The following is a 23,451-nucleotide window of genomic DNA, read 5'->3' as shown; positions in this document are numbered from 1 at the left end:
CCATGGCAACATTCCCAAAAACAATGCCGACATTTTGCACATTTACCTCCTCCGTCCGCATTTCTTGGCCGATTCAAACCGTTCCAGCTTCAAAATATTCAACATCACTCAGGACTTCTGCAGAACTGTTTATCACCCCCAAAAATCAAATCAACAGAGATTTTACATATGTACCGCATCCTCTCACATTTTCTGACCAATTCACGCCATTCCAACTTCAAGCGTCACATTCTACAATTCCTCCACTTTTTAGTTCAGCATCAGCTCTTAAGCACAAGTGGTAGTTTTTGGTATGTGCAATATATGCGACTGCACAGGGCAGCATTTCTGCCTTGCCCACCCAAAAATCTACATCGAATGCTTTTCTATTGGCATCATGTAAATCACTGCTTGTTTGCAGAATTTTTCACCCCCTTTTCACACCCCCGTTATATTCTTCAAGAATTTTGCTCATGAACGTTGAAGTGAGAGGTTACTGATGATGATCTTCGTTGTTCGAAAATCTCTGTTTGGGGGAGGAGCTAAGGTTAGCGAGTTGTTCTTGGGGGTGCCTTTTGTTAAAGGATGTAGAAATAAGAAAAAAGTAATGCTTCTAAGACTCCCGGCCAATAACATGAATGATCTCCATCACAGGTGATAATAGGAAAAAAATGATATTTTCCACTGTGTGTTGTCTGGGGAAAATAGGTAAGAGCAGTCAGTGTGTAATTTTGAGTGTAATTAACCCAGTGGATCATCACATGTGGGGCCCTCCCTCCCTCCCTCCCTGCTGTTTAGCGTCTCCACTGATGACGAATGGACCCTCCTCATATTTAGCCTTTGTGATGAGCTGCAGGAGACGTGTTCACCTTTCGCACACGGACAAATGTGGCATCTCCAGTATGTTTCCATCAATATTTAACGTCTGCCCATACGTCTCCACTAGCGCCGGGGAGTCATCCAGGCCCTAATTGAATTGGCTTGGCTAGTTTGACATGGTGGATCAGTCAGAGCGATGACACGCCGCCTCCTAATAATCCCATTTGTGCTCGTTAGCATATGTTAGCCTGCTCCTGGTGCGCCATTTAGCCATGTGACATCCTCCTGGCACTCGTTCTCCAGAGATGTGAAGTTGGTTGTGGATGAAATGTAGTGTAATGTTGCATTTTATTTTGCCTTTATTGGTGTGGCGAGTATGAAGCGTTAGTCGCCCTTTTTTGAAAGATCCAAAACAAAGAAAAACATGCTTTATATTTGTTAGCGACGATTATACAGTTTTTATATTAGACAGGGATAATGTATAGTGTTGTTAATCTGAAACACAAAGGAAATGTTTTTCTGTTGTATTTTGGAGAAAAATTTGCAAAATTTGAAAATGCTTTTTTTCATTAAAAAGTGACGATGCACAGTGTCTCTAATCTGAAACAGAAAGAAAAATCATTGATGTGTTTTGGATACAAAAAAAAATAAAATCACAAAATATCGAGAAGTTCTTCACTAGAACCGTGCTGCTTTCTGCTCCCTTAATTGCTCCAAGGAGGTAAATAAAATTTTTGAAATCTGAATCTCAATATTCAACAAATAGCCAATATTTATTTTTTCTTTGAAAAAAAATATCTTTTTTATGTTTTTTTTGTTATTATTGTAGAAAAAATTAACAACTCCAAAGGCACTCTTTGTGCCTGTTGCTATGTCAACTTCCTGCAGCTTTTAGCCAAATGACTTTTTTTTTTTTTTTTTTTTTTTTACTTTTTTTTTCCCCCCTCTGTGATAAGTTGCGATACTTCTAATGGTCACAAGCCCAGTGGACAAATCCAACAAAAATCTCTGCTACCTCGCGAAACTATCAGCATGCATTATTAAAGTGGCAAGGATAGTGTGTAATAGAAAGATCCTAAAGCCATTCGCCCGTCTGAATTATTAACTGATTCAAATAACAGACAGAATCATTTTCTTAAAATACCTCAATCATTTTTCACTGAGGCCTCGTTAAATGGTGTGGAAACAACAGGGATGCGATTGTTTGAAGTTCCCTACACGCTGTACTAATTAAATGGAAGAAGTCAAATTACCGTGCAGGATGAGCTATATTTTGGGAAAAATTCTGAAAGAAAAAAAATGTATGAACTTTTCTCTATGTGTTATTTCTTTGAAAATATCAGAATGACTGTAGATCATGGGCGAGGGAGGACACTGAATACACACAAATGAAATGCGTGCTTTCCAAAACACTGTCATGTTATACAATCATGTTTCCAAATGTTTTGTACTGAAAATAAAATCCCAAGTCATCAAAATTGTTTTTTGTCTAAAAGCAAAAGAAGGTTAATTAAACATTTGGAAAATGTCTTTTACTAATAATGTCGGTGTCTAACAAAAATCATGATGTCCAAAATGGATTTATCTTTTCTACTTCCCTGCAAAAAATAAGAATATTTGTATTCATTTTCAGATTTTTTTTAAACAGGAATGTTTTCGAAAACCACATATATAGTGGTTGTTCTGGAAAATAAAATAAATTAAAATGTTGTCTCTGATTTAAAAAGTTTGAACATACAGTGTAAATATAAATAAATGGACAGTTTTTTCAATAAAAGTTTCCCTTTTTCCATTTTGTTAGCATAGTATGTACAGAACTTAATGTGCTCAGTCAAACTCATCTCAACATTTTTCAGATTAAAACAAAATTTAAAGATGCAGGTACAGTAGACTCCCACAATTCACAAGGGATATGGTAGGGCTGTACAATTAATCGAAATTAAATTACAATTACAATTATTACACTCCACGATTACAAAATTGGCATAATCGTAAAAAATTATTATGAATTAATTATTCATATCAAGTGCACATTTTTTTACACAGAGAAATCATACTTACATTTGTATATTTGCATCTTTATTTTTATTTTATAGATTTTGTTTGGTCCAAAAGGAACTTACATAACTATCGTGTTTCAAAGAAATTTATTTGTATTTATATTTTTTATGTTTAAAAATGTTCTGGTTTTGTACCAAAAAATAAATGATCGTTTGAATAATCGTGATTTCGATTATTTTAATTTCAATAAAAATAATCATGATTAACATTTTTTTCATAATCAAGCAGCCCTAGGATATGGACCAAACTCAACCGCGGATAGCGAAAATCCACGAAAAACTCACATCCCCGGTAATTACCACGTTAAAGAAATCCTGGATAAAATGCAAATAAAGTGGAATACGAGGGGGTTCCATGATTAAAGACAGATAGATTGACTTTTGGGGATTTTGTGAGTTTCGTTATTTTTATTGGGTGCTTCGGATAAAAAAATAACACTCCACAGAATTTGGACTTTGATGCTTTTTCTTGGACAGTTATGATATGGAAACAGTTATGATATGGAAAAATAGTACAAATACCATAATATACTTTATAGACATATCAATCAAACAAAAGTCATCACATTATTTGGGGGGGCAAAAACTGATTAGCATATTTACATACCCAAGTATCAAAAATAATTTCACATCTTAATGTGGTGACAGTAACCCAAGTGTCACATGTATACATTTTGTCAGTGGTTTGACCTTAGAGAAACTGAATATTTAATCATCTTTAACTGCCAAACAACATCGGGGCAATTGCCTTAATTATGAACGGAGGAGATTTTCTTGATGGAATGTCGGGGTCTCACACTGCTACCCAGAATCCCCTCCCCTTCCCTCGGCTCCTCGCGTCCTATCCATCTTGTGTATTTGCACCTTGGGGTGATTACCAGGGCGAAGGTGTGAAGATTTGACACTCGGCAGATAGATTCATTTACTGCCACTGCCGGACCTGGAGGTGATAATGAGGTCGAGGATTAAAAGCAGACAATCAGCCGGCCCGTGACGAAGGCTGGGCCTCCTCCTCCCCCTTCCCCCCCAACGCCAGTACTCCTCGACTGTCTTCTTTAAAATATAACCTCCCTCCCACCATCATCCGACATTTTTTGCTGATCCTTAATGTAATTACGCGCTAATCTGTGACTCGGAGGGGAAAAGGAAGGATGGCAGGAGAATAAAGACATAGGCAGGTTTGTAAAGTTTGGACCTCGGGGCAGTTCAGTGTGTCACGATGAATTAATTAACGCTTTGTTTCGGCACCGCTGTTTAACTTTCCGGTCTGTCAAATAGCTTTCATTTTTAACCGTAGTGATACGAGTTTTCCGAGATAGGCGCTGTCATCTGGTTATTGTTTTTTTTTTTTGCTTTGGCTTGCTAGCGCAAATTGTTTACAGTTGCACTGAATTTAACTTGCTTCACAAACAAGCAGTTGGTAGATTTTTAAAAAAGAGGCTTCAAGTTGTTTAGTTCATTAGCTTAGTCGGCTGTAGTGGTACAAGTAGTAAACAAGTATAGCATTATTTTCTGAATAAGTACATTGCTTACCTTGGAGCAGTCAAATGTGTTCCCTGTTTGCGGATAGCTGCTTAGCTTTATCCAAATCCTGCGTTTATCATGCTAAGCGTTGGGTTTTGGAACTGAGGCATTGTCTACACGTAGCCGGGGTTTTTTAACAACCGTATATTGCGTTGGAATACACATAAAAAAAACGCATCCACACGAAACCGCGGAAGTGCGTTTTCAAACGCATGGCAAGCCTCTGGGTGGCAGTAGTTAGCCAAATACTGTCCATTCAGAAGGAACTTCTGTCCTTTGACGTCACCTCTACGAAACCAAAAACACGGCGCCAATCTCATTCGGGAGAACCGACAAGAGGTCAGAATTTTAAACCTTCCAACGAGAAGCAGTAATTGGTTGCGGACAAATAAGTACCGTATTTTCCGGACTATACGTCGCTCCGGAGTACAAGTCGCACCGGCCATAAAATGCATAATACAGAAGGAAAAAAGTATTTTTGTATTCGGTCGTTATTATCTGTTCTTTCCTCCGCTCTCGTGCGTGCATGTGTGTGCGTGTGGCTGGCTGATGATGCAAGACCATGCACTGCCATACACGGCGCCTTTTAAAGGAACAGTACACTATTTTGTATAGATGAATTGATAGACAGTCAAATTGTCTTTTTATCATGCTATTTTAATTACTTATTTAACACAATATTAAATTTTAACCGTTTAAATTATTCATGCATTTTAATAGCTTTTAGGATTTATTTTTATGTTTCTTTATGTGTTAAACAATAACATGTGAAATGATATACACTACAGGTTATTCTGCCCCTTGTAAAATCAATATGTAATGCAGGTTTATATGTGCCTAAGAACGCCCTCCTGTGGTTGCTTGGTGTATTGTTTGCTGACCGTGAAAAGGAAAGGGATACGATATAATGAGTTAATAATTTCACACATAAATTGCTTCAGAGTATAAGGGGCCCCCCGGCCAAACTATGGAAAAAAAAAAAAAAACGCGACTTATTGTCCGGAAAATACGGTAAGCAAAAAGCGCATCGAGAATGGCTATAACCAACGCAGCGCCGCGAGAATCCAAGTTGATTCGCATGAAAACAAGTCGCACAATGACGCTAAAGCATTGTTGTCGCACGGTGACGACGTAAATCTCCCGGTGTAACCGTCCACAGCAAAAGGCGATCCGGAGATATCTGGAGATATCCGCAAATCTCCACTGCGGCCGGAGTTTTGCGTTTTCACTGAAAAAACTCCGGGTGGATGACAGGGCTAACCGCTATCCCGCGTTTTCAAAAACCCCGGCTACGTGTAGACAGGGCCTGAGCAGTTTCCCTTCAACCTGGCCCAATAAGCACTTTTCTGGAAGGAGCCAATTTCCAGGTTTCTCCCCGGCAGTTGCTTGTTATGTGCCTGTGGCTCGTATCGTTAATCCTTTTTTTTTTTTGGGTGGGGGCGGTTAACACCAGTCTGGCCACTGTAGCAACACGGCAGGTGTTGATAGAATCTCCAAGGTGTCGTATGGCTGCAACTACAGCGGCAGGAGCGATTCAGACCTAAAAATCTACCAAATTTACTGTATACATACATCAAGGAGATGTTCATGAACTTCTCTTTTATTGTGTGCATATTATTCCCATTCAAAAAAAAGCAATTCATCATCAAATTTTGTCCTTTAAAGTTGGTAGCAATCATGACAAAATATTTTCAAATTATGTCTGGATGTATTTTGGGATGTACTTTTCTTGGCAGTGCTCAATTGAATTCAGTGATACATAAAAAAAATAAATTAAAAAAAACTAAACAAAGCATCTGATTTCTTCCCGTCGTGTTGCTTAAGTGACGATCTTTACCAGCGCCTTGATGTCCCCTTGATATTTGGGCTTCTATTTAAGGTCCTCAGACATCTAACGGCCTCGGCGCGCCCCTCCCGGGACGCCCCGCCCTCTCACGGGGCCCCCACGGGCCCCCAGGCCCCGGCTGTGCTGTGTAACCATCCCGAGTTAACCTTTCCCGAAGGCGCAGGGAAGCCTGGGCATGCGGCGCTCTTTAGCATAATGAGCCGTGTTCATCAAAGCGCCGCCATGTGCTGGATGGGGCTACACCACAATGCCCGGCTGGGTGTGTGCGCGTGAGTGTGCTCACATGTTGAGAACCGACCAGTGTTCTAAATTACACGCACACACACACGCACGTGCGCTTGTGCCACCCTCGGACCTCATTTGAGGTTGAAATCGTTTATGCGACCAAAGTGTCATCTATAATTAATGACCACTTGTGTGTAATTTAGAGGTATCTCACCTGTGGCCCCTGTCCCACACCTCAGTGGGAGCACTTGCACACACACACACACACACACACACACACACACACACACACACACACACACATTTAACCCCTTCTTCTAAAGCCGCTTAACTTGTCCTCAACCAAGCATGGATAAAAGCCCGTTCAGTGATTCAAGACACACCCGTTAAAACGGGTTGCCCTTAAATCACTGTGAAAATCTGCGATATCGAGAAACATTATGATTTTTATCTTATATTTTTAAATACAGTGGTGACTTCAGGTACGACGAGTGACCCGACTTAGTTTTTCAAGATAGGCTGCGAACTATTGTTTTTTTTTCTTCTTCCCTCTGACTCGCAAAACAAAAATTTGGCAAACAGTTTGGCAGATAGTGCCCAATTCCGCAAAACAAGATGCTTCAGGCTGTTTATTGCCTCTTTAAATTTAAGTTTACTGTCAAATTAAAACTAAAACAAAGAGCAATGCATATTGTATATTTCAACCAACCACACAACTTTGCCTTAGAATTGTCCGCTAGCTTCATGCTTACAAACAATGTAAAAGTCTTTGATTGGCTAACAAGTAGCATCATTGTCTCTGCGTTATAAATCTTTAAACTGGAAGTCAACCGAAACATATATTTTTTTCAAGAATATGTTCTATGCAAGCCCACTTGTTGAAACAAGGCATTCTGATAAATATTGCGTTTGTGGAATAAGAGTTAATCCACCCGTTTTTAGCCATCTCTGGGGCGGCCATTTTGTCATTTCTGTCAACTGAAAATGACATCACACACCCTCAGGGCTCAGGTAATAACAAATCACGGTTGACCTGTTTTCTGAAGCTGAGCCGTGATTGGTCTTTACCTGAGCCCTGAGGGTGTGTGATGTCATTTTCAGTCGATAGAAGTGACAAAATGGCTGCCCCCACAGATGTGGGCCTGCTGGGAAACATTCTTGAAAAAAATGTGTTTTTAAACACAAACAGTGAAGTAACACATGTAAACAGACAATATAACAATACTCACAGGTATAAAATCTTTATACTCTGTGAAGAACAACTCATTACTGTGGCTTACTGAACAATTGTGACTGTCTCCTTGTGTATCCCTGTGTTCATTATAGTGGCGTCCAGGTGGCCAATCTGGCTCAAATGGATTAATGGCATTTCCATTCATTTCATGGGGAGAGATGATTTCAAATACAAATGCTTTGAGTTTCCAGCGTGGTGACAGTAAAAACTAAACTTGTATCTCAAGGTGTGTAAACCACTGTGTAAATCTTGATCCTCTGAATATTTTGATGAAAACATCACAGAAAAGTTATCAAGACACTGCGAACTGTTTTAAATGGTAATCAAAAGCATAACGGGTCCGCTTTGAAATATTGCAATATGATATCGAGCCCATATAGTGAAATCCCTAGTGATCGCATATTGTAAAGGTCTTAAATTTAGCTTCCTGCTTTGAAAACAAAAGTATATGTTTGGTGTTCCTCAGTGCGACTCTGGTCATTTCTCAAACTGCCAAGCGGACCTGGGAGCGCTTCAGGCGGCGCGGCACAAAAACACCACGGCGGAGCATTGATGCGGCACGCAAAGAGTTGGTTATGTCAATGCGATATTTATCACCTCTGATCAAGAAGAAATTAGTGCTAGAATAAGGTCGTAGATCACTGTGGGTTAGATTAAGTGTCAGTGTTGGAGAAAATCAATGGAGGCTGTGTTGTGTTAAGTGCGTCCAGTGTAAAATGCATGGAAAGGCGCTTTGGCCTCCGGACAGCGATGCCACTCTCAAGTTGATCACTTTTGAAACCCGTTTTGATGACCAAGCAGTGACGGGATGATGGCAGATTTGAGATTTAGGCTTCAATTCAGAAATAAAGATGTTGATCAGTTTGGTCCATGTCAGCAAGTTCTTCTCAATATATTACACACTGTATATTTAAAACAATCACACAACTTTGCTTTCCACTAGCTTAATGCTAACACATGATACAAAACACCATAGATGGGCTAGAAAATATGTTTAGGGACACATAAAGCCACCTCTGATTAAAATTTGCTGTTGACCAGTGTGATGGATCAGCCTTAGAAACAAAATCATACCAAAGATGCACAACGCGGAGAAACTGCAGTCATTAATAAAATCAATAATAATGAGTTTAATCGTAATTTAAATCGTCCGTTTGCTGTTGAGTTGACCAATATCCTAAATAACCGCGAAGGACACTTTTACGCATTTCCTATACGAATTTATTTGTGAATAACGCCTATTGGTCTCGTAAATAGATTACCGTACTCCACTGGTCTTTATTTACTCGAGGAATTAAAACCCATAAGAAAAGCAACAGGGCAGCTATTATTAGTAACTAATTATGTTTCATTATCATCAGATTTGAATATTCTCCAGATAGGTAAGATCAAAGGTTTTATATGCTGCTGGTTCACAAGTTTTGAAACGGCAGACTTTTGTAGCGTAGATCAAAACCGTGTTCATTGTCTCTGTCTTCACTCGACACGGCACCTTTGACTTAACAGCTGATATCGCGTGACCAACCCAAGCAGCTATCAACATACGCTTTGCATTGATACACTGCAGGTCCAATCACACTTGGTTGGTTTTGAGGTTTGCGCCTTCTTTATTATTTGAGCGGCATTGTTTTTTTTGCCTCCTCGTCGCTCTCACGGGAAGCATCATTAAGTTTGCATGACGTCCCGTGGAGATGCAGCAGCTTTGAGGGAAGGGGGGGGCTTGATGTCGTCTTTGGCTATCTCAAAGCAGGAATGGACGATTAAATGATCATTTGCAGTTTATTCGTCAGGATTATTCTATTGTTGTTCTTAGCTTTAGCGACTTCCATAGTTCAAAGTGCTGTTAGGTCACTCAAACAACGTGGCTGTGAACAGCGAGCCCCACATACAGATACACAGATTTTTTTTTTTTTTTTGACAATATTTCAAATATTTTTTGTATTTTGTTTGTTTTACTGTCCCCCATTTCCCACATTTTTGGTGGAAAACACGTTGAATGTTTATCAACGTTTTTTTTTTAACAATTTTTCTGGTTAAATTTTTGATTTCGCAGATTTTCGGGAGTACACTTATACATTTGTGACCCTCGAAGGGAGGCACATCGTTACCTTGAACTCCGATAATTAGACTCATGGTCATTAGTGTAGGAACAAGGCCACCGCCAGTCTTTGTGATGCATCCCGTGTTTGGCGTCAGTCGTCAAAGAACAAATGACAATCCGATCCGTCTGCTAATTATCTAATGAACACGGACGGCGGGTGATTTGTTGCTATGGTGTTAGCTTGTTAGGTTAAGTGGTGCGAATTGCCAAGAGTGGCCCTCCTGTCATACTCTGTCTTTTGCCGCTTGCTTGTGGATCCCAATGACGAAATTGGGTTCAATAGGTACGGATTTGGGAAATAACAAAACATGTGACACAGGGGTGCGCTCATTTGCCACATTTGATTTCAAGTATCTAAACGTGTTTATTTGAATAATGACATAATAAACCACGCATAGTTTGTAGGTCACATTAATGGTTTAAAACGTTTTAAATTATTTATCTTGGGTTCCATTTTTTTTATATCAGAATAACCTGGCATTTGAACAAGGGTGTGCAGACTTTTTTCATACCCACTTTATCTACAGGTTGTAGTAGACAGCAGCTCATTTTTCACTCGCACCTGTTAGCCATGTGGCTCATTTGCCCCACAAATCATCCACCGTCACTTTTGAATACGCTGTCCTGATTTGTTTATGTCCCAACACGCTCAGTCCAGTTGTGCACATTCAACTCAGTCCACCGCCTTCCCTCTCTTCCCATCCCGACCGAGCGCACGATAAATCAGCCGTGAGTCGCTCCACCTTGCAAGTAGACTTAATGAAAGTCCATCTATAAAGCGGCTAAATGGTCCTGACAAAAGTCCTAATGAGGGAATCAATAATTCAGTGATTGTTCCTCTGCTTATACTAATACATCCCCCTCATCGGAGCCATTTTTTACTGTATTCACTTCTGCATGTCAGCATTGTTGTTGTTGGTGTTTTTTTGTTTTTTTTTGTCCTTCACTGTGGAAGATAAATGGCATTCCACTGTGTGTCGTCTCTTGGAAAGATGAAAACTCTTCTGTGAAATTAGAATTCCTGCTTCAGATTAGTGCAAGCCCGGCCTTCACGACGGAGACTATTTCGTATCGATTGGAAGCTCAAAATGTCCAAAAGTGGAGTCCCGCAAGGGCCACTGTACGGACTTCTGTTATTCAAAACCCCATGATGGGGTGTCAAACTTGTTTTCATCATGGGTCAAATCGGAGTTATGTTTTCCCTCCAAGGGCGGTTATGACCATAAAAAAAACATAAAATTATATATCCCTATACTGTATACCTCATATTATTAAAAATATTCTCTGCCATGCAGAATTCTCATTTGTCCGAATATGGTCAAGTAAATTTTTTCACCACAAATCGATAGAAAGGGTTCGTCTCCACTTCGTGTGGTATTTTTACCAGAATTACCCAATTAAAAGTGATGAAAATAGCTTGAAAACAAATTCATTGCCGCTCCTGAACGCAGCTTATGTTTTACTTATGCCAGTGTAATAAAGTAGCGGTAGTTGTTTTTAGCATATTAAATTAGCAATTGAATATATATTTTTTGTGTAGTGTTATAATGGTATATAATAGCAATATAAGGCATAATACGACCTGAGCGAAGCCGTTTCTGGGAAGTCAAACAAACTTTTTTTTTTTTTTTTTACCTGAAAAGTTGTGACTTTATGAGGATTGCACCCGACAGCGACGATATACACAATTGCATTTAATTATTATGCTCCATAACAATAGTCCCTATCTACCAGCACTCCCTTCACCCACCCCACCACCGCAACCCCGTCAGATGAGTTAATACATTTGAGTTCAATTACAAATAATAAAATGAGCTTCATTTAGTTATTTCATATTCAAATGAAGGGTGACAATTTTTTTTACAATGTATTTGAAATGTGGTCCTGGTGTGCAACCATTTTCCCACCCCTGTGATATAATATCCAGTAAAGGTTTGGAGCCAGATGGTTAGGTCATTGATCGTCAGCCTTCGCAATGGAATCCAGGGGTTGCAGCGCCCACCCCACCCCCACCCCCCACCAGTCCTCTGTTAATTGTGAGGTGCACACAGATGACCCTCCTTCGCCCCCGAACCGATGGTCCACGTGCTCCCTCTCACCGCCTTCTTAACCACATTCATCATCATCATTCCTCAATATGCGACGAATGGAGCGCATCATGTATTCCGTGGAGATTAATAATACGCACATCACAGAGGTGTATTTCCTTTCCAGTGTTAAGGAAATCCCTTTTCACAACAGATACGCCTTTACAGATGCTTTGGCTTGTCACAAGATTGATGTCTTGTCTGCTCTTCGGCCCCTTTGCTTTCTCTTTGCTCTCCCAGAACAAAGAACAAGCTGTGGTACTTTGAGTTTGGCACTTCAGAAACGTTCTCGGCCACGTGCAAGAAGTTACACGACTTCCTGGAGGTTGAGGTGTGTACGCCCCATTGCCTTTTGTTTTGCTGAGAAGACAGCGAATTTCCGTTTGTCACAAGAGATGTGTTCAAGACCCACCTGCAATAAGTGAAAATCTGCAATATAGAGAAACGGATAAAAAAAAAAGTTGAATGAATTTACCCCTCTCACATGCTGTAACCACATTTAAGATCATTAAAACACACATTTTAAAGTAATTTTAGCATCTGTTCTCACTCTCTTGCTGTTACTTATGCTGCATGTCTTTCAGTAGACATCAGTGCCACTTGGCATGCTGTGGCACAATGCGGTACTACAATCATGGTGCAACTTGGAATTTATATTTCCCTGTATAATGTAAAACACACAAAACCACTCTCAATTGCTTGAAAATAGAAATAATGCGAGGGGGTTAACGATGAACCCCAAAATAGCAGGAGATCCATGTGTTTAGGTCACAGCTGACCAGCTCGTTTTCCATAAATAGATCAGAATTGTGCTAATTTCGCTCCTCTGACAATGTGTAAGTGAAGGGCCCCAGCACATGCTTCCCATTAGACCTGGTTGCCGCACAAAGGTAATTAGCCCTATGCAACCCAACAGAGTGTGATGCCACGTGATAATCAAGATACAGTTCATCTTTTTCCACCACTTTAAAGTGCCGTATTAAGTAGAACTAGAAAAGTATAAGTATACATATATAGAGTGTATATATATATATATATATATATATATATATATATATATATATATATATATATATATATATATATATATATATATAAATAAACATATATATATAGATATATATAAAAATATATATATATGTATGTATATCTATATATATATATGTATATCTATCTATATATATATGTATATCTATGTATATATGTGTTTATATGCATACATATATGTATATATGCATATATATGTACATATATATGTATATACAGTATGTACATATATATGTATATATGTACCTCACCTCCATCTTAAAGATAATGAATTACTCTTTAATTGTAACCCTTCTTGTCCGCCCCTTTTTTTCTTTCACTCTTGAAAGTGCGACGGCGTGACCCTGGACCTGAGCTCCGTCTCCCTGGAGGGCATCGCCATCCTCAACATACCCAGCATGCACGGCGGCTCCAACCTGTGGGGTGAGAGCAAGAAGAGGCGCGGTCACCGCAAGGCGGCCAAGAAGGGCCTGGACAGGAGGACGCCTTTGACCGATCCCAAGGAGCTCATGTTTGCAGTTCAAGGTGAGAGCAGGAGAATGGAAATATTCAACACCAAACTTGGCACCCCAAACTTTTCACCAGTGTATGAATATTTCATGGGTGACAAGGTGAATCACAGCGAGCGGCTTTTGTTTGCGACACGGAGGTAAAACAGTGTCACTATTTGGAACTGTCACTTGCGTATTAATGGCCTGCGAGGACAGCGGAGGGCAGGCTCATTTAATAGGAGCAGACTCCCTTTACTCCATTTACGTCAAAAGGACGGCCGTCAAGGTGTGAATGGCCAAAAAGGAGGGGTGCTGCGGTTACCTCCTTAAAGTGGAGGAAGACCGAAAATGTCTCTGATTTTCCATAATAATACCAGTTGAAATGCAAAAGGAAACATTGAAAGAGGACGCGCAAGTTGGCTGCGAGTCCATTAGAAGAAAGCAGTTTTAAATACGACCAGAATTAGGGAGCTGTCTAAATGGTCTGGAAATAAAATTAAGAAATAAATCATTGACAGAAGAAGCTGCAATATGAGGCAGGACCATCGGGAACTGTGAGAAACCTGCAGCGTCTTAATACAGACCACTCTCGTTTTCTACCTAGCTGCGTTGCCGTAGAACTAGGAAACAAAATGTCGAAAAGAGAATCTGAAGTTTAGTGCTGAATAATTAGCAGAAGATAGTAAGTTAGTTGGCTGCACTAGAATCACTAAATTGCGACGTTGCGAGAAAAATGTCAAGTTTGGTGAAGGACCATCATGGACGAAAACCTGCAGGTTAATTCAGACCTAACCAGTTTTCTGCCTGAGCAGGCTCAATAGAAAGCAAACAATACATTAAAAAAAGAAGCTGAAGTTTGGTGCGGGATCATTCGCAGAAATCAGCAGGTTGCTGTAGACCAGAATTCGTTTTCTGCTTTCCATAGAATTACTAATGAAATCAATAACAGAAAAACCTGAAGTTTGCGACCGCCGTGGACTTCATCTTGGCAGAAAACCGCAAGTGGATTCGGACCCAACAAGCCTCCCTGCCCCCTCCCAAAAAGGCGCAATTAGTGGTAAACACACACAAGTGCATTAGCCAGAGGGGGCGTAGTCGAGCACGACACATGGATCAAACTGTTGGTGGCTTTTAGTGTGTGTGTGTGCATGCGTGCATGCTCGTGTTTTTTTGTGTGCGCGTGTGTGTGCGGCTGACCTTTCTGGAGCTGTTAAATCATCCTGCTGGTGACGCCAGGAGACAAGCCCCTCAGGTGGAAGGGAATGGCTGCGGATTGAATTATTTACAATGGGAGTGAGGTTTTTTTTCCCCCCCCCACTGTGGGTGGGGTGTGTTGTTTGGGGACTGATGCCCCATGACAAGCCCCTTCTGAAGCTCTCATTGGAGGACAGGTCGCCGGAGAAATCCTTCTCCCGACATTTTGCTACTTGACGGCCCTGCTGGTGCCTCGACGGCAGGAGGAAGTTTTAGAGAGCTTCTATTGTACGACATCAAGTGAAGGACATACAGTAGATTATTAGGGATTATATTTAAAAAAAATCTCTTTCACTATACTTCACTCCCTTCAGCCTGTTTAGGCAGCAACAACTTGGGTCTGGATGCTGCAGAGTTTTAATTCACAGTGGACCCACGCCAAACTTCAGATACCTCTAGAGTGTTTCTATTTAGTATTTCTGTGGCAGCCTGTTTAGGCAGCAACCCAAACTTGAGCTGCCTGTGTTATAGTATTTCTACAGCAGCCCATTTAGTCAGGAAATTGTTAGGGCTGGGTCTGAATAAAACTGCTTGTTGCTACAAAATCTTACTTCACAGTGGCCCACTTCACTTTCGCCAACTTTCTTTTAGTATTTCTACGACACCCCATTTAGGCAACAAGTAGTTAGGTCTGAATTGACCTACTGGCTGCTGCCATTCACAATGGCCTCATACCAAACTTCAGCAAGAATCATAGTATTTCTTTGGCAGTCCGTTAGGCAGAAAAGTCATTCTGGTCTTTATCAACCTGCTTTCAGACCTGTTTTTCTTCATAATGGTTCCACACCAAAATGCCAGGTTCTCCGCTAACTATTTTTTCCTGTTCTTCGGCAGCCCGTTAAGGTAGCTAACTACGGCTTCGTCTGTTTCCCTGGCAGAATGTCTCTTTTCCCACACTGCTATCTTGGATCTTTGTTGCCTGGGGCTAGAAAAAGGATCCTTGCCCGTGGTGACACGGTGCACGTCACCTGCGTGAAAGCATTTGCACTCGGGTGAGAAAATGCGGGAAGGGGGGAGGCCCGATGTCATCCGTGTATGTACACACAGTGTGACCCTGAAAAGCAGCTCACTCACAGCCCCAGATAGAGAGCGACGCCTGTCCATCACCATGGTGACGGGCTTGACAACAACAACAGCCACGGGAAAGCAGACGCGACAGGTTGGGAGCAGCCAGTCCGCAACTTCGCACGCATCCAGCGAGCCTTTAAAAAAAATACAAATACAAATAAAAAATAGAAAGACTGGGTTTCAATTAATGTGAACGCGCTCCCGACCGGGAAGGCAGCGGCTCCTTAATTCGAGGAGGGAAGCGTCGGAGCCTGAAGCAGATGGGGCCCCGCGTGACACCCAGCCTCCAACAGGGCCAAAATCAATACACATCAGTGCAAATTAATAATGATATGATCACAAGATTGCCTGGCATTGTCGGTGCAATCTAATTAATTGACGCACTGCTGTTCGTAACTTGCCGCTTACGTGTCTCAGATGCAGATGTCTACAAGTGAGGAGTCTTTTGTTCTATTATACCTGACTTTTTTCTGGATGTTCTTTGCTTATCACAACTGGTTGGTTGTGTGGAACTTGGAACGTGAAACCGATTTTTTTTTTTTTTTTTTTTTTTTAGGGGTGTTCAACTGTCCAATAAAAGCCGATTTGATATGTATCTCAATACAAGGGGTGTAATATGAATCAAGGACGGTTCAGCTGTAAGTGGAATTGTTTGATTTGGTCAGATGGGGGATTCGATTTGATATGTTACGGCTCAGGTGGAAAGGTTGTTATGCAATGAGTTTCTTGTTGTCATTTTACATATGTACGATAGACTTTATGAATCAGCACTGTAACTGCGTCATTTCCTTTGAATGTATAGCTAAAATATGATTTCATATGTATCTCTGTTTTTAAGTGGAACGATTCGGTTCGATTTGATGCACTTGCATCGTTTGAATCTAAAACGACTTTCTGATTCAAATTTTTTGTTACGCCCCGAGTCCTAATCTTTGTCCCATGTTGTAATGTTTTTTTGTTTTTTTTTGTGTGTAAAACAAAAAACAAAATAAAAAATCGGCAAACAATCTTTTATGTTGATTTTTTATATAGGCGGGAACCTGTTTGAATGAGCCAGCTGGCTTCTTGTAATCGTCCTGCACCAAACTTTCAACTCCATTTGAGTTTCTATGTACTTCTGTGGCAGCCTGTTGCAGCGTGAGGAGTGCATTGTATTTTTTTCTTTCCCTCCTTTGTTTTCTTCACTTCCAACACAACTGCGTTTGTGTGTTTCAGACCTGTCCGATCAGCTGTTGGAGGTGGTCGGGCTGGAGGGAGCCATGGAGATGGGTCAGATCTACACGGGTTTGAAGAGTGCCGGAAGACGCCTGGCACAGTGCTCCTCCGTCACCATCAGGTTCGTGCTAATCATGAATAGATTTTATTCAATAACTGAATTTCTTTTTGTGGCAGCCCGTTTAGGCATCAACAAGTTTGACCTGAAGTAACATAGTGATTGCTGCCAAATTACTTAACAAAGGTTCCACACCAAACTTCAACAACCTCACTCAAATCTTTATTAAGAATTTCTATGGCTGCCCGTTTAGGCGGCAAACTATTTTGGTCAAAATTAAACTGCTGGTTTCTTCTAATGGTTCCGCACCAAACTTATGTTTCCTCTCAATGTTTTATTTAAGCAAGTCTATGGCAGCCCGTTTCGGCAGCAACTTGTGTCTGAATTAACTTGCTGGGTTCCAGATTTGATTGTACCTGTTAAACAGGTTTTGCGTCATATCAGCATCGAAGTCAACAAACGCAGGTTTTCCATTTCCTTCATTTTGGTCTTAAATTGATAGCTTTGAATCCTCTCTTGCAGAACCAGCAAATCACTTCCCATGCAGATTGATGGTGAACCTTGGATGCAGACTCCGTGCACTGTAAGTTGTTTTCACGCATCTTTTGTCCGTGCACTTGGCACGGACCTCCCCCAAGGCCAATCCGATCAATGGCGAAAAAGTCATCGCAAGACATCGCAAATGGATGGAATGTGCCATTAGATTCTGAAGCGGAGCATATCATTCACATTGTGACTCAAACGATGAAAATGAAAAGTATTTTTTACATAAATAGAAACGGTTCTTCCTTGGCTCAAATGCCACACCAAGTTTTTTATGTTTATGTTTATCCAAAGGAAAGAAGTAAGTCTTTTTTTTCCTGAAGATAAAACTTTTTATTTTATCCAACCAAAACAAAGTACCTCATGTCAGCTTTATACCTAGTTGAAGTTGTAAAAAATGCATTTAAAGCGGAAGTCAACCCAAACATATTTTTTTCAACAATATGTGCCCAGCTAGTTGAAACAAGGCATTCTAATTGATTTTGCATTTGTGGAATAAGAGTTAAGAAGCAAAATGAACTCGTTTTTAACCATCTGTGGGGGCGGCCATTTTGTCTTCTGTCGACTGAAAATGACATCACAACTGCTCACAACGACCAATCACGGCTGACCTGTTTTCTGAATCTGAGCCGGGTTGTTGTGAGCGGTTGTGATGTCATTTTCAGTCGACAGAAGACAAAATGGCCGCCCACAGAGGTGGCTAAAAACGGGTGCATTAACACTTATTCCACAAACGCAATATTTATCATAATGCCCTATTTCGACTAGTGGGCTTGCATAGAACATATTCTTGAAAAAAAAAAATGTTTGCGTTGACTTCCGCTTTAAGTAAATTATATTTGGCTGATGGGTAATTTGCGCGATGCATGTCGTAAAAGTGAAAGAATAATTAGGACCCATTAGTGCAATCACACGTGAAAAGAGCGCAACATCTCGCAACCTGTTCATCAAAGCGAAAGACAAACATGTCAGACGTCGCTCAGAAATGCAAAGGCTCTGACAGACACTCGTCAATATGTTTATTCATGCGGCAGCATTTGCATACTTGTTGTTAATAATTAGCGGCTTAACATCCCATTTGGACTGTGATGTTTTCTGCGAGCGTTTAAACAACACACGCCACGTGAAGAAGAAGCCGGCGTGGAAATTGTTACGGCGCGCTGAAGAGCCCTCGCGGACCGCTCGCTTGGTCACGCTACGCCTCGTCGGGCTGCGGATGGGTGCCGCGGATGGAAATGCGTGCCTGGCTTCAGCGTGAGAGGGCCGTCCTAATTAAAGACAAAACAAGCTCAAAGAAGGCGACACGTTTCATTGTGGAAAAAGTGCAGCCTTTTGAGGGAGAGAACACTTGTCTTGTCTGGTGCCAGATGTGAACAAATTGCATTTTATCATGTACAGTTGCAAGAAAATGCACGCGGACCCTTCAGAATGAGCCGAATTTCTGCACAAGTCGGTCGGAAAATGTGATATGATCATGCAGACACAGTCTGCTTCAACTAATACAGGGATGGGCCCATAATTTTTCTTCAGTGCTACTTGGGGGGGGGGGGCACATAAAACCGTTCACTTCCTAACCAGATGAATTACAAAAATGCTATTTTAAATATGGGCAAAATATGTTGCATACGTGCAAAGGGAGATATATATTAAGAGCATGTAGCTCTTGATAGATTTCATTCCCAGAATACATTTGTTAATGCATGTATAAAAGATCCATGATCCTAACCTAACAACAAAGGGTTTGAAGCAAACAACAAAATGACCGCTTACTGTGATTTTTTTTTTTCCGAGTGCATAAAAATTACCATTCAAAGACAGCACAAAACTGCTCACAAACTATTGCAATGAGTCCCCATTTATCGCAGGGGTAACGTTGTTGACCTACCAGTAAAACATAGGTGAAAATCTGTTATGCTGTATAGAGAGAACATAGACGTTTTTTTTTTCTATAATGTAATTAGTTTAACCCCTTCTAGATGCTTCAGACACATTGGACCTTATTAAAACGGACTTTTGAAAGTATTCCTTCTTCCTAACTTCTTGGGGAGTGATTTAATTGATACTGTACACACTTCTGAAATAACACATTTGCACACAAATTACATATACAAATACAATACAATAACACATTACTTTTAATAACATTATGAAATGTTACTAATATTAATAATTCAAGCGGAAGTCATGTCCTAAATGTTCTTTTAAATCGGGTATTCTATGGGAAAATCAGAATACATTAGCGTCCTTTCTCACTCTCTCACCGACAAGAAATGGGAGACTTTCGTGCACACCAACAGGAGAAAATGCAAAGAAAACTGTTGCTCATACAGTTTTTCAAATAAAATCCAAACTCTCATTTCGAAATGGGCCGTTTTGATCGCTAAAAAAAAATCCTCTGTACACGTACAGCAGGGTCGCGACCGATGAACGGCTATGAAATCCAACCTCGGTTAATCCCCGCACTGCGCCTCTTGTTCCTGCCAGATCGAGATCATCCACAAGAACCAGGCTCCCATGCTGATGGGCCCTCAGCAGAGTCGAAGCCTCTTCTCCTCGCTGGTGAGGAGAAGGCGGGCCGAGAGCAAAGACTGATCCCTTAAAGCGCTTCACAGGTCCTCGAAGTCCTCGTCGGAAGCTTAGCGCACGGGCCGATCCCCGAGTCTCTAGGAGATGCGCGAGGCTCGCGTGCTTGCCTGCTTGATAGTCCAGCGTGCCGTAGCAAAGTGTCGGTTCCGCAAGGTGGGTCTCGGAGCGCTGTTTGGATCCACAAGAGTCTCGTTTTTTTTTTTGATTAGCTCTTGGGCTATGATGGAAGAATGTGTTTTGTCATGAGGCCTCTGCACATGTATTTTTACAATGGTACCTTGACTTGCCAGTGTCACAACCTAACAGTTTTTTAAGTTCCGAACCGTCGCTTGGTCGAGATTTTTATGCTTTGTGCTACGAGACATGTAGTGTGTATGGGGGGGGTTTAACTCATTCACTGCCAGTTGTTGTCAAAGCAGTTCACCAGTTATTTTCAAATATTTTGACCGGTAGAAAATTGTGTTCTGTGATGATATAAGCACCAAACCTATTTAAAAAAAAAAAGTAATTGATTTCAATGGGGGACATTTATTTGGAAAAAAAAAGAAAAACGAGTAAATTCAGTTACGAGCTGGCTCACTGAACGGATAAAACGTCTAAGTCAAGGTAACACTGTATTCATTTCTATATTGTCATTATTTATTCTTATTTATTTTTGGGCGCCTCTGATGTGATTTTTCTCGGCATGTGGTGGTCACCTTGCACGTGCTACCTTTTCTCGTCCATGGCTCACTCCTGCCAGTCGTCATTGATTGTTCAGAAGAAGAAATACATGCATGCCGCTTCTTTTTCAGGAATGGATGGCTGAGTTTTAACCAGGTACTCGTGCTCTATTTGAGTGGGTAAAGCAGCCCAAATGACTTTCCCGTGCAGACGTTCCATTAAGAAGGTAACATGCCTTAATTGATTTTTGCTCAGTGATTTTTGTTCAGTTCATTCACGCAAAAAAAAAAACAACAACCAAAAAACACACACACACAATGACTATTGAATAGGATTGCAGGTAAGAGTAGACCAAAATAGGACTGTTGGGTAGGTACCTTTGGCTTCAGGGTGAGTCAGTTCACAAGGCGCACGGTAAGGCAACCCAATCTGAAAGTGCTTTTCTTTTGTATAAATATGAACACATTTTATGACATTTCAAATGAAACAAACAAAAAAATGCTAGCGATAAATACTACAAAAAACTAAAAGATTGTCAAACTAAGCAATGTATATAGTAAAATTGAAAACACTAACAAACATACAGTACAATATTTTTTTTTTAATGAATATTAAATATCTTAAAACTTTTCTTTTTACGAAAGTGCAATATCAGCAATTTGTCTTTTTGGGAAAATTTGTAAAATAATGTAGACATGAAATAAATGTATTTATTACTTCATAGCATCTGAAATATGTTCTTTTTAGGAAAGTGCCACATTAATAATGTGTCTTCCTATGATATAAACTAGGGATAGACCGATATACTTTTTTCAGGGCCGATACCAATACCGATTATCGGTAGTCAAGGAGGCCGATAACCGATATTTGGAGCCAATATTAATTTTCAGTAAAAAGGCACATATTGGCATTAAAAAAAATTAAATCAATAAATCACTCAACATTGTTGAAATGTCTTTAAGCATACCGGTATGTTTATTGAACATTTTTTCGATTATTATTACAATAAATTATTGACAATATACATCCTTGTGATCAAATTCTGACAAAAACTTCAGGGAGAACCCAGGTTCGTCAGCAAATCTTTAAAAGTTCAATGAAAACTTAAAACAATAGCTTCATATAGTTTTCTACTGTAAATGAAGTCCTCCAAAATTACAGAAAAGTTAAACTTTCACATATCTTTGTTTTGATCTCAACACAGTTTGAAATTGATTTATTATCGGCATTCAGATTGATAAAAAAGGCCGATGCCGATATTTGTCAAAACGCTGAATATCGGCACCGATAATCGGTCCGTCCCTAATATAAACGAATGTATACAATTAAGTAAAATATATTTATTCAGATAAAGCTGTTTAAGTCTTTTCAGGAAAATGCAGCACAAATCTGTTGTCTGTTTTTTTTAACAGTAACGTTTTTTATTTAAACTTAAAGCGTAATACAGTCAAAATAATGCAGAAAAAACATTTATACATACATTGAATATAATAATTCATTTTATTAATAGTTGTTTCCAAGAAAGTGCCATGAAATACATACTCCTACAAAATTATGGACTGTATCCCGACACACATACAATTTAAGAATATACCGTATTTCCACAAATAACGCACACCCTTTTTAACAAGCACTACATTAGGTGCGCCATTCACTTCATAAAAAATAAATGCCTCTCTCAAATGGATCTGTAAATTTTCAGGGGAAAAAAATGGGCAGTCGGCGTAATTATCACGCTGCGTAGACTTTGTCTTTCATACGCATCAATTGTAATAGACCGCTAACATGAATATTGTTCAAAAGAATTTGCTCCAGTTAAGGCCTCCCACCAAAAAGACACCCGTACTTGAGTAAATAAATACCCCCTGTGACTTAATTGAGGAAACGAGTTGTTATTATGTTGTCCAATGTCTACATTTGGGAACGGTGGCCACGGTGTGAGCAGCATGGCGTGCGCCTGATAAATGTCGTCATTGCACTCCTGCATGGTTTTTACGCTTTTTAAATGTGAGAAACCAGTCTTTGGTTTGTATTTTTGAACAGATTCTGTTTTTCTTCTTCAGTCTGGAAAATACTGCCACGTGTTATTTCTCCCTAAAGGGGAACAAAATGCTTGTTGATGTCAACTAAGATGAAGAAGAGAAAACTGTAATTAGATTGTCAAAATTAAAACAAAAACGTGTTTGACATGGTTTCTGGTATTTGTTCATTGTATAGTAATATCTCTCCAATCGCCATTGGGGTCATGGATGAGCTAGAGCTTATCCCCTGCTGACGGGCGAGAAGCGTTGTACAGCGTCTCAACTCTTGATATTTTTTCAGAACAGCACAAGCTCAATCTTTTTTGCACCACGGACCGGTTTCAGAGAAACACATTTTTGATGGACTGGAATAGAAACAAAAATAACCAAATGATTGAAAGCAGCCACTCACATCTTGTGCTCAAAGACGGGACATCGTAGCCAGGCTCCACAAAAATTCAGCATTGCTCTTTCTATTTCACTTGTTCTTTTATTGTATGTCAAGATAGATTTGCTACGGTCTCATTTTTTTGGTCAAATATTTTCAGACAGCCAAATACACTAACGTCGAAAATAGATAAAAAATTGGACAGACATGCTAACCATTAGTCTAACATGCTAACCATTATA

General features: G+C 40.1%; 1 protein-coding gene across 2 annotated transcripts in view; it reads left to right on the top strand.

Moving 5' to 3' along the window:
- Window positions 1–22,987, top strand: part of dgkb (diacylglycerol kinase, beta) — a 54,818-nt gene extending 31,831 nt beyond the window's left edge. The window contains exons 21-25 of one of the 2 annotated variants that reach the window (XM_086037813.1): window positions 12,116–12,206; window positions 13,252–13,447; window positions 16,951–17,071; window positions 17,531–17,591; window positions 20,036–22,987. In XM_086037813.1, the coding sequence (XP_085893939.1) occupies window positions 12,116–12,206; window positions 13,252–13,447; window positions 16,951–17,071; window positions 17,531–17,591; window positions 20,036–20,143 (577 nt within the window). In that variant the 3' untranslated portion in view covers window positions 20,144–22,987. Of the gene's footprint in view, window positions 1–777; window positions 988–12,115; window positions 12,207–13,251; window positions 13,448–16,950; window positions 17,072–17,530; window positions 17,592–20,035 lie in introns of those variants that run through there. The other variant, XM_086037814.1, reaches the window with a different exon arrangement.
- The last annotated feature ends 464 nt before the right edge of the window (window positions 22,988–23,451 follow it).

Source organism: Filicampus tigris, chromosome 8, assembly GCF_054856515.1.
Source record: "Filicampus tigris isolate MCC_2025a chromosome 8, RoL_Ftig_1.0, whole genome shotgun sequence".
Taxonomy (NCBI): Eukaryota; Metazoa; Chordata; class Actinopteri; order Syngnathiformes; family Syngnathidae; genus Filicampus; species Filicampus tigris.
The sequence above is the reverse complement of the archived record's forward strand: the minus strand, read 5'-3'. Positions and strand labels throughout refer to the sequence as shown.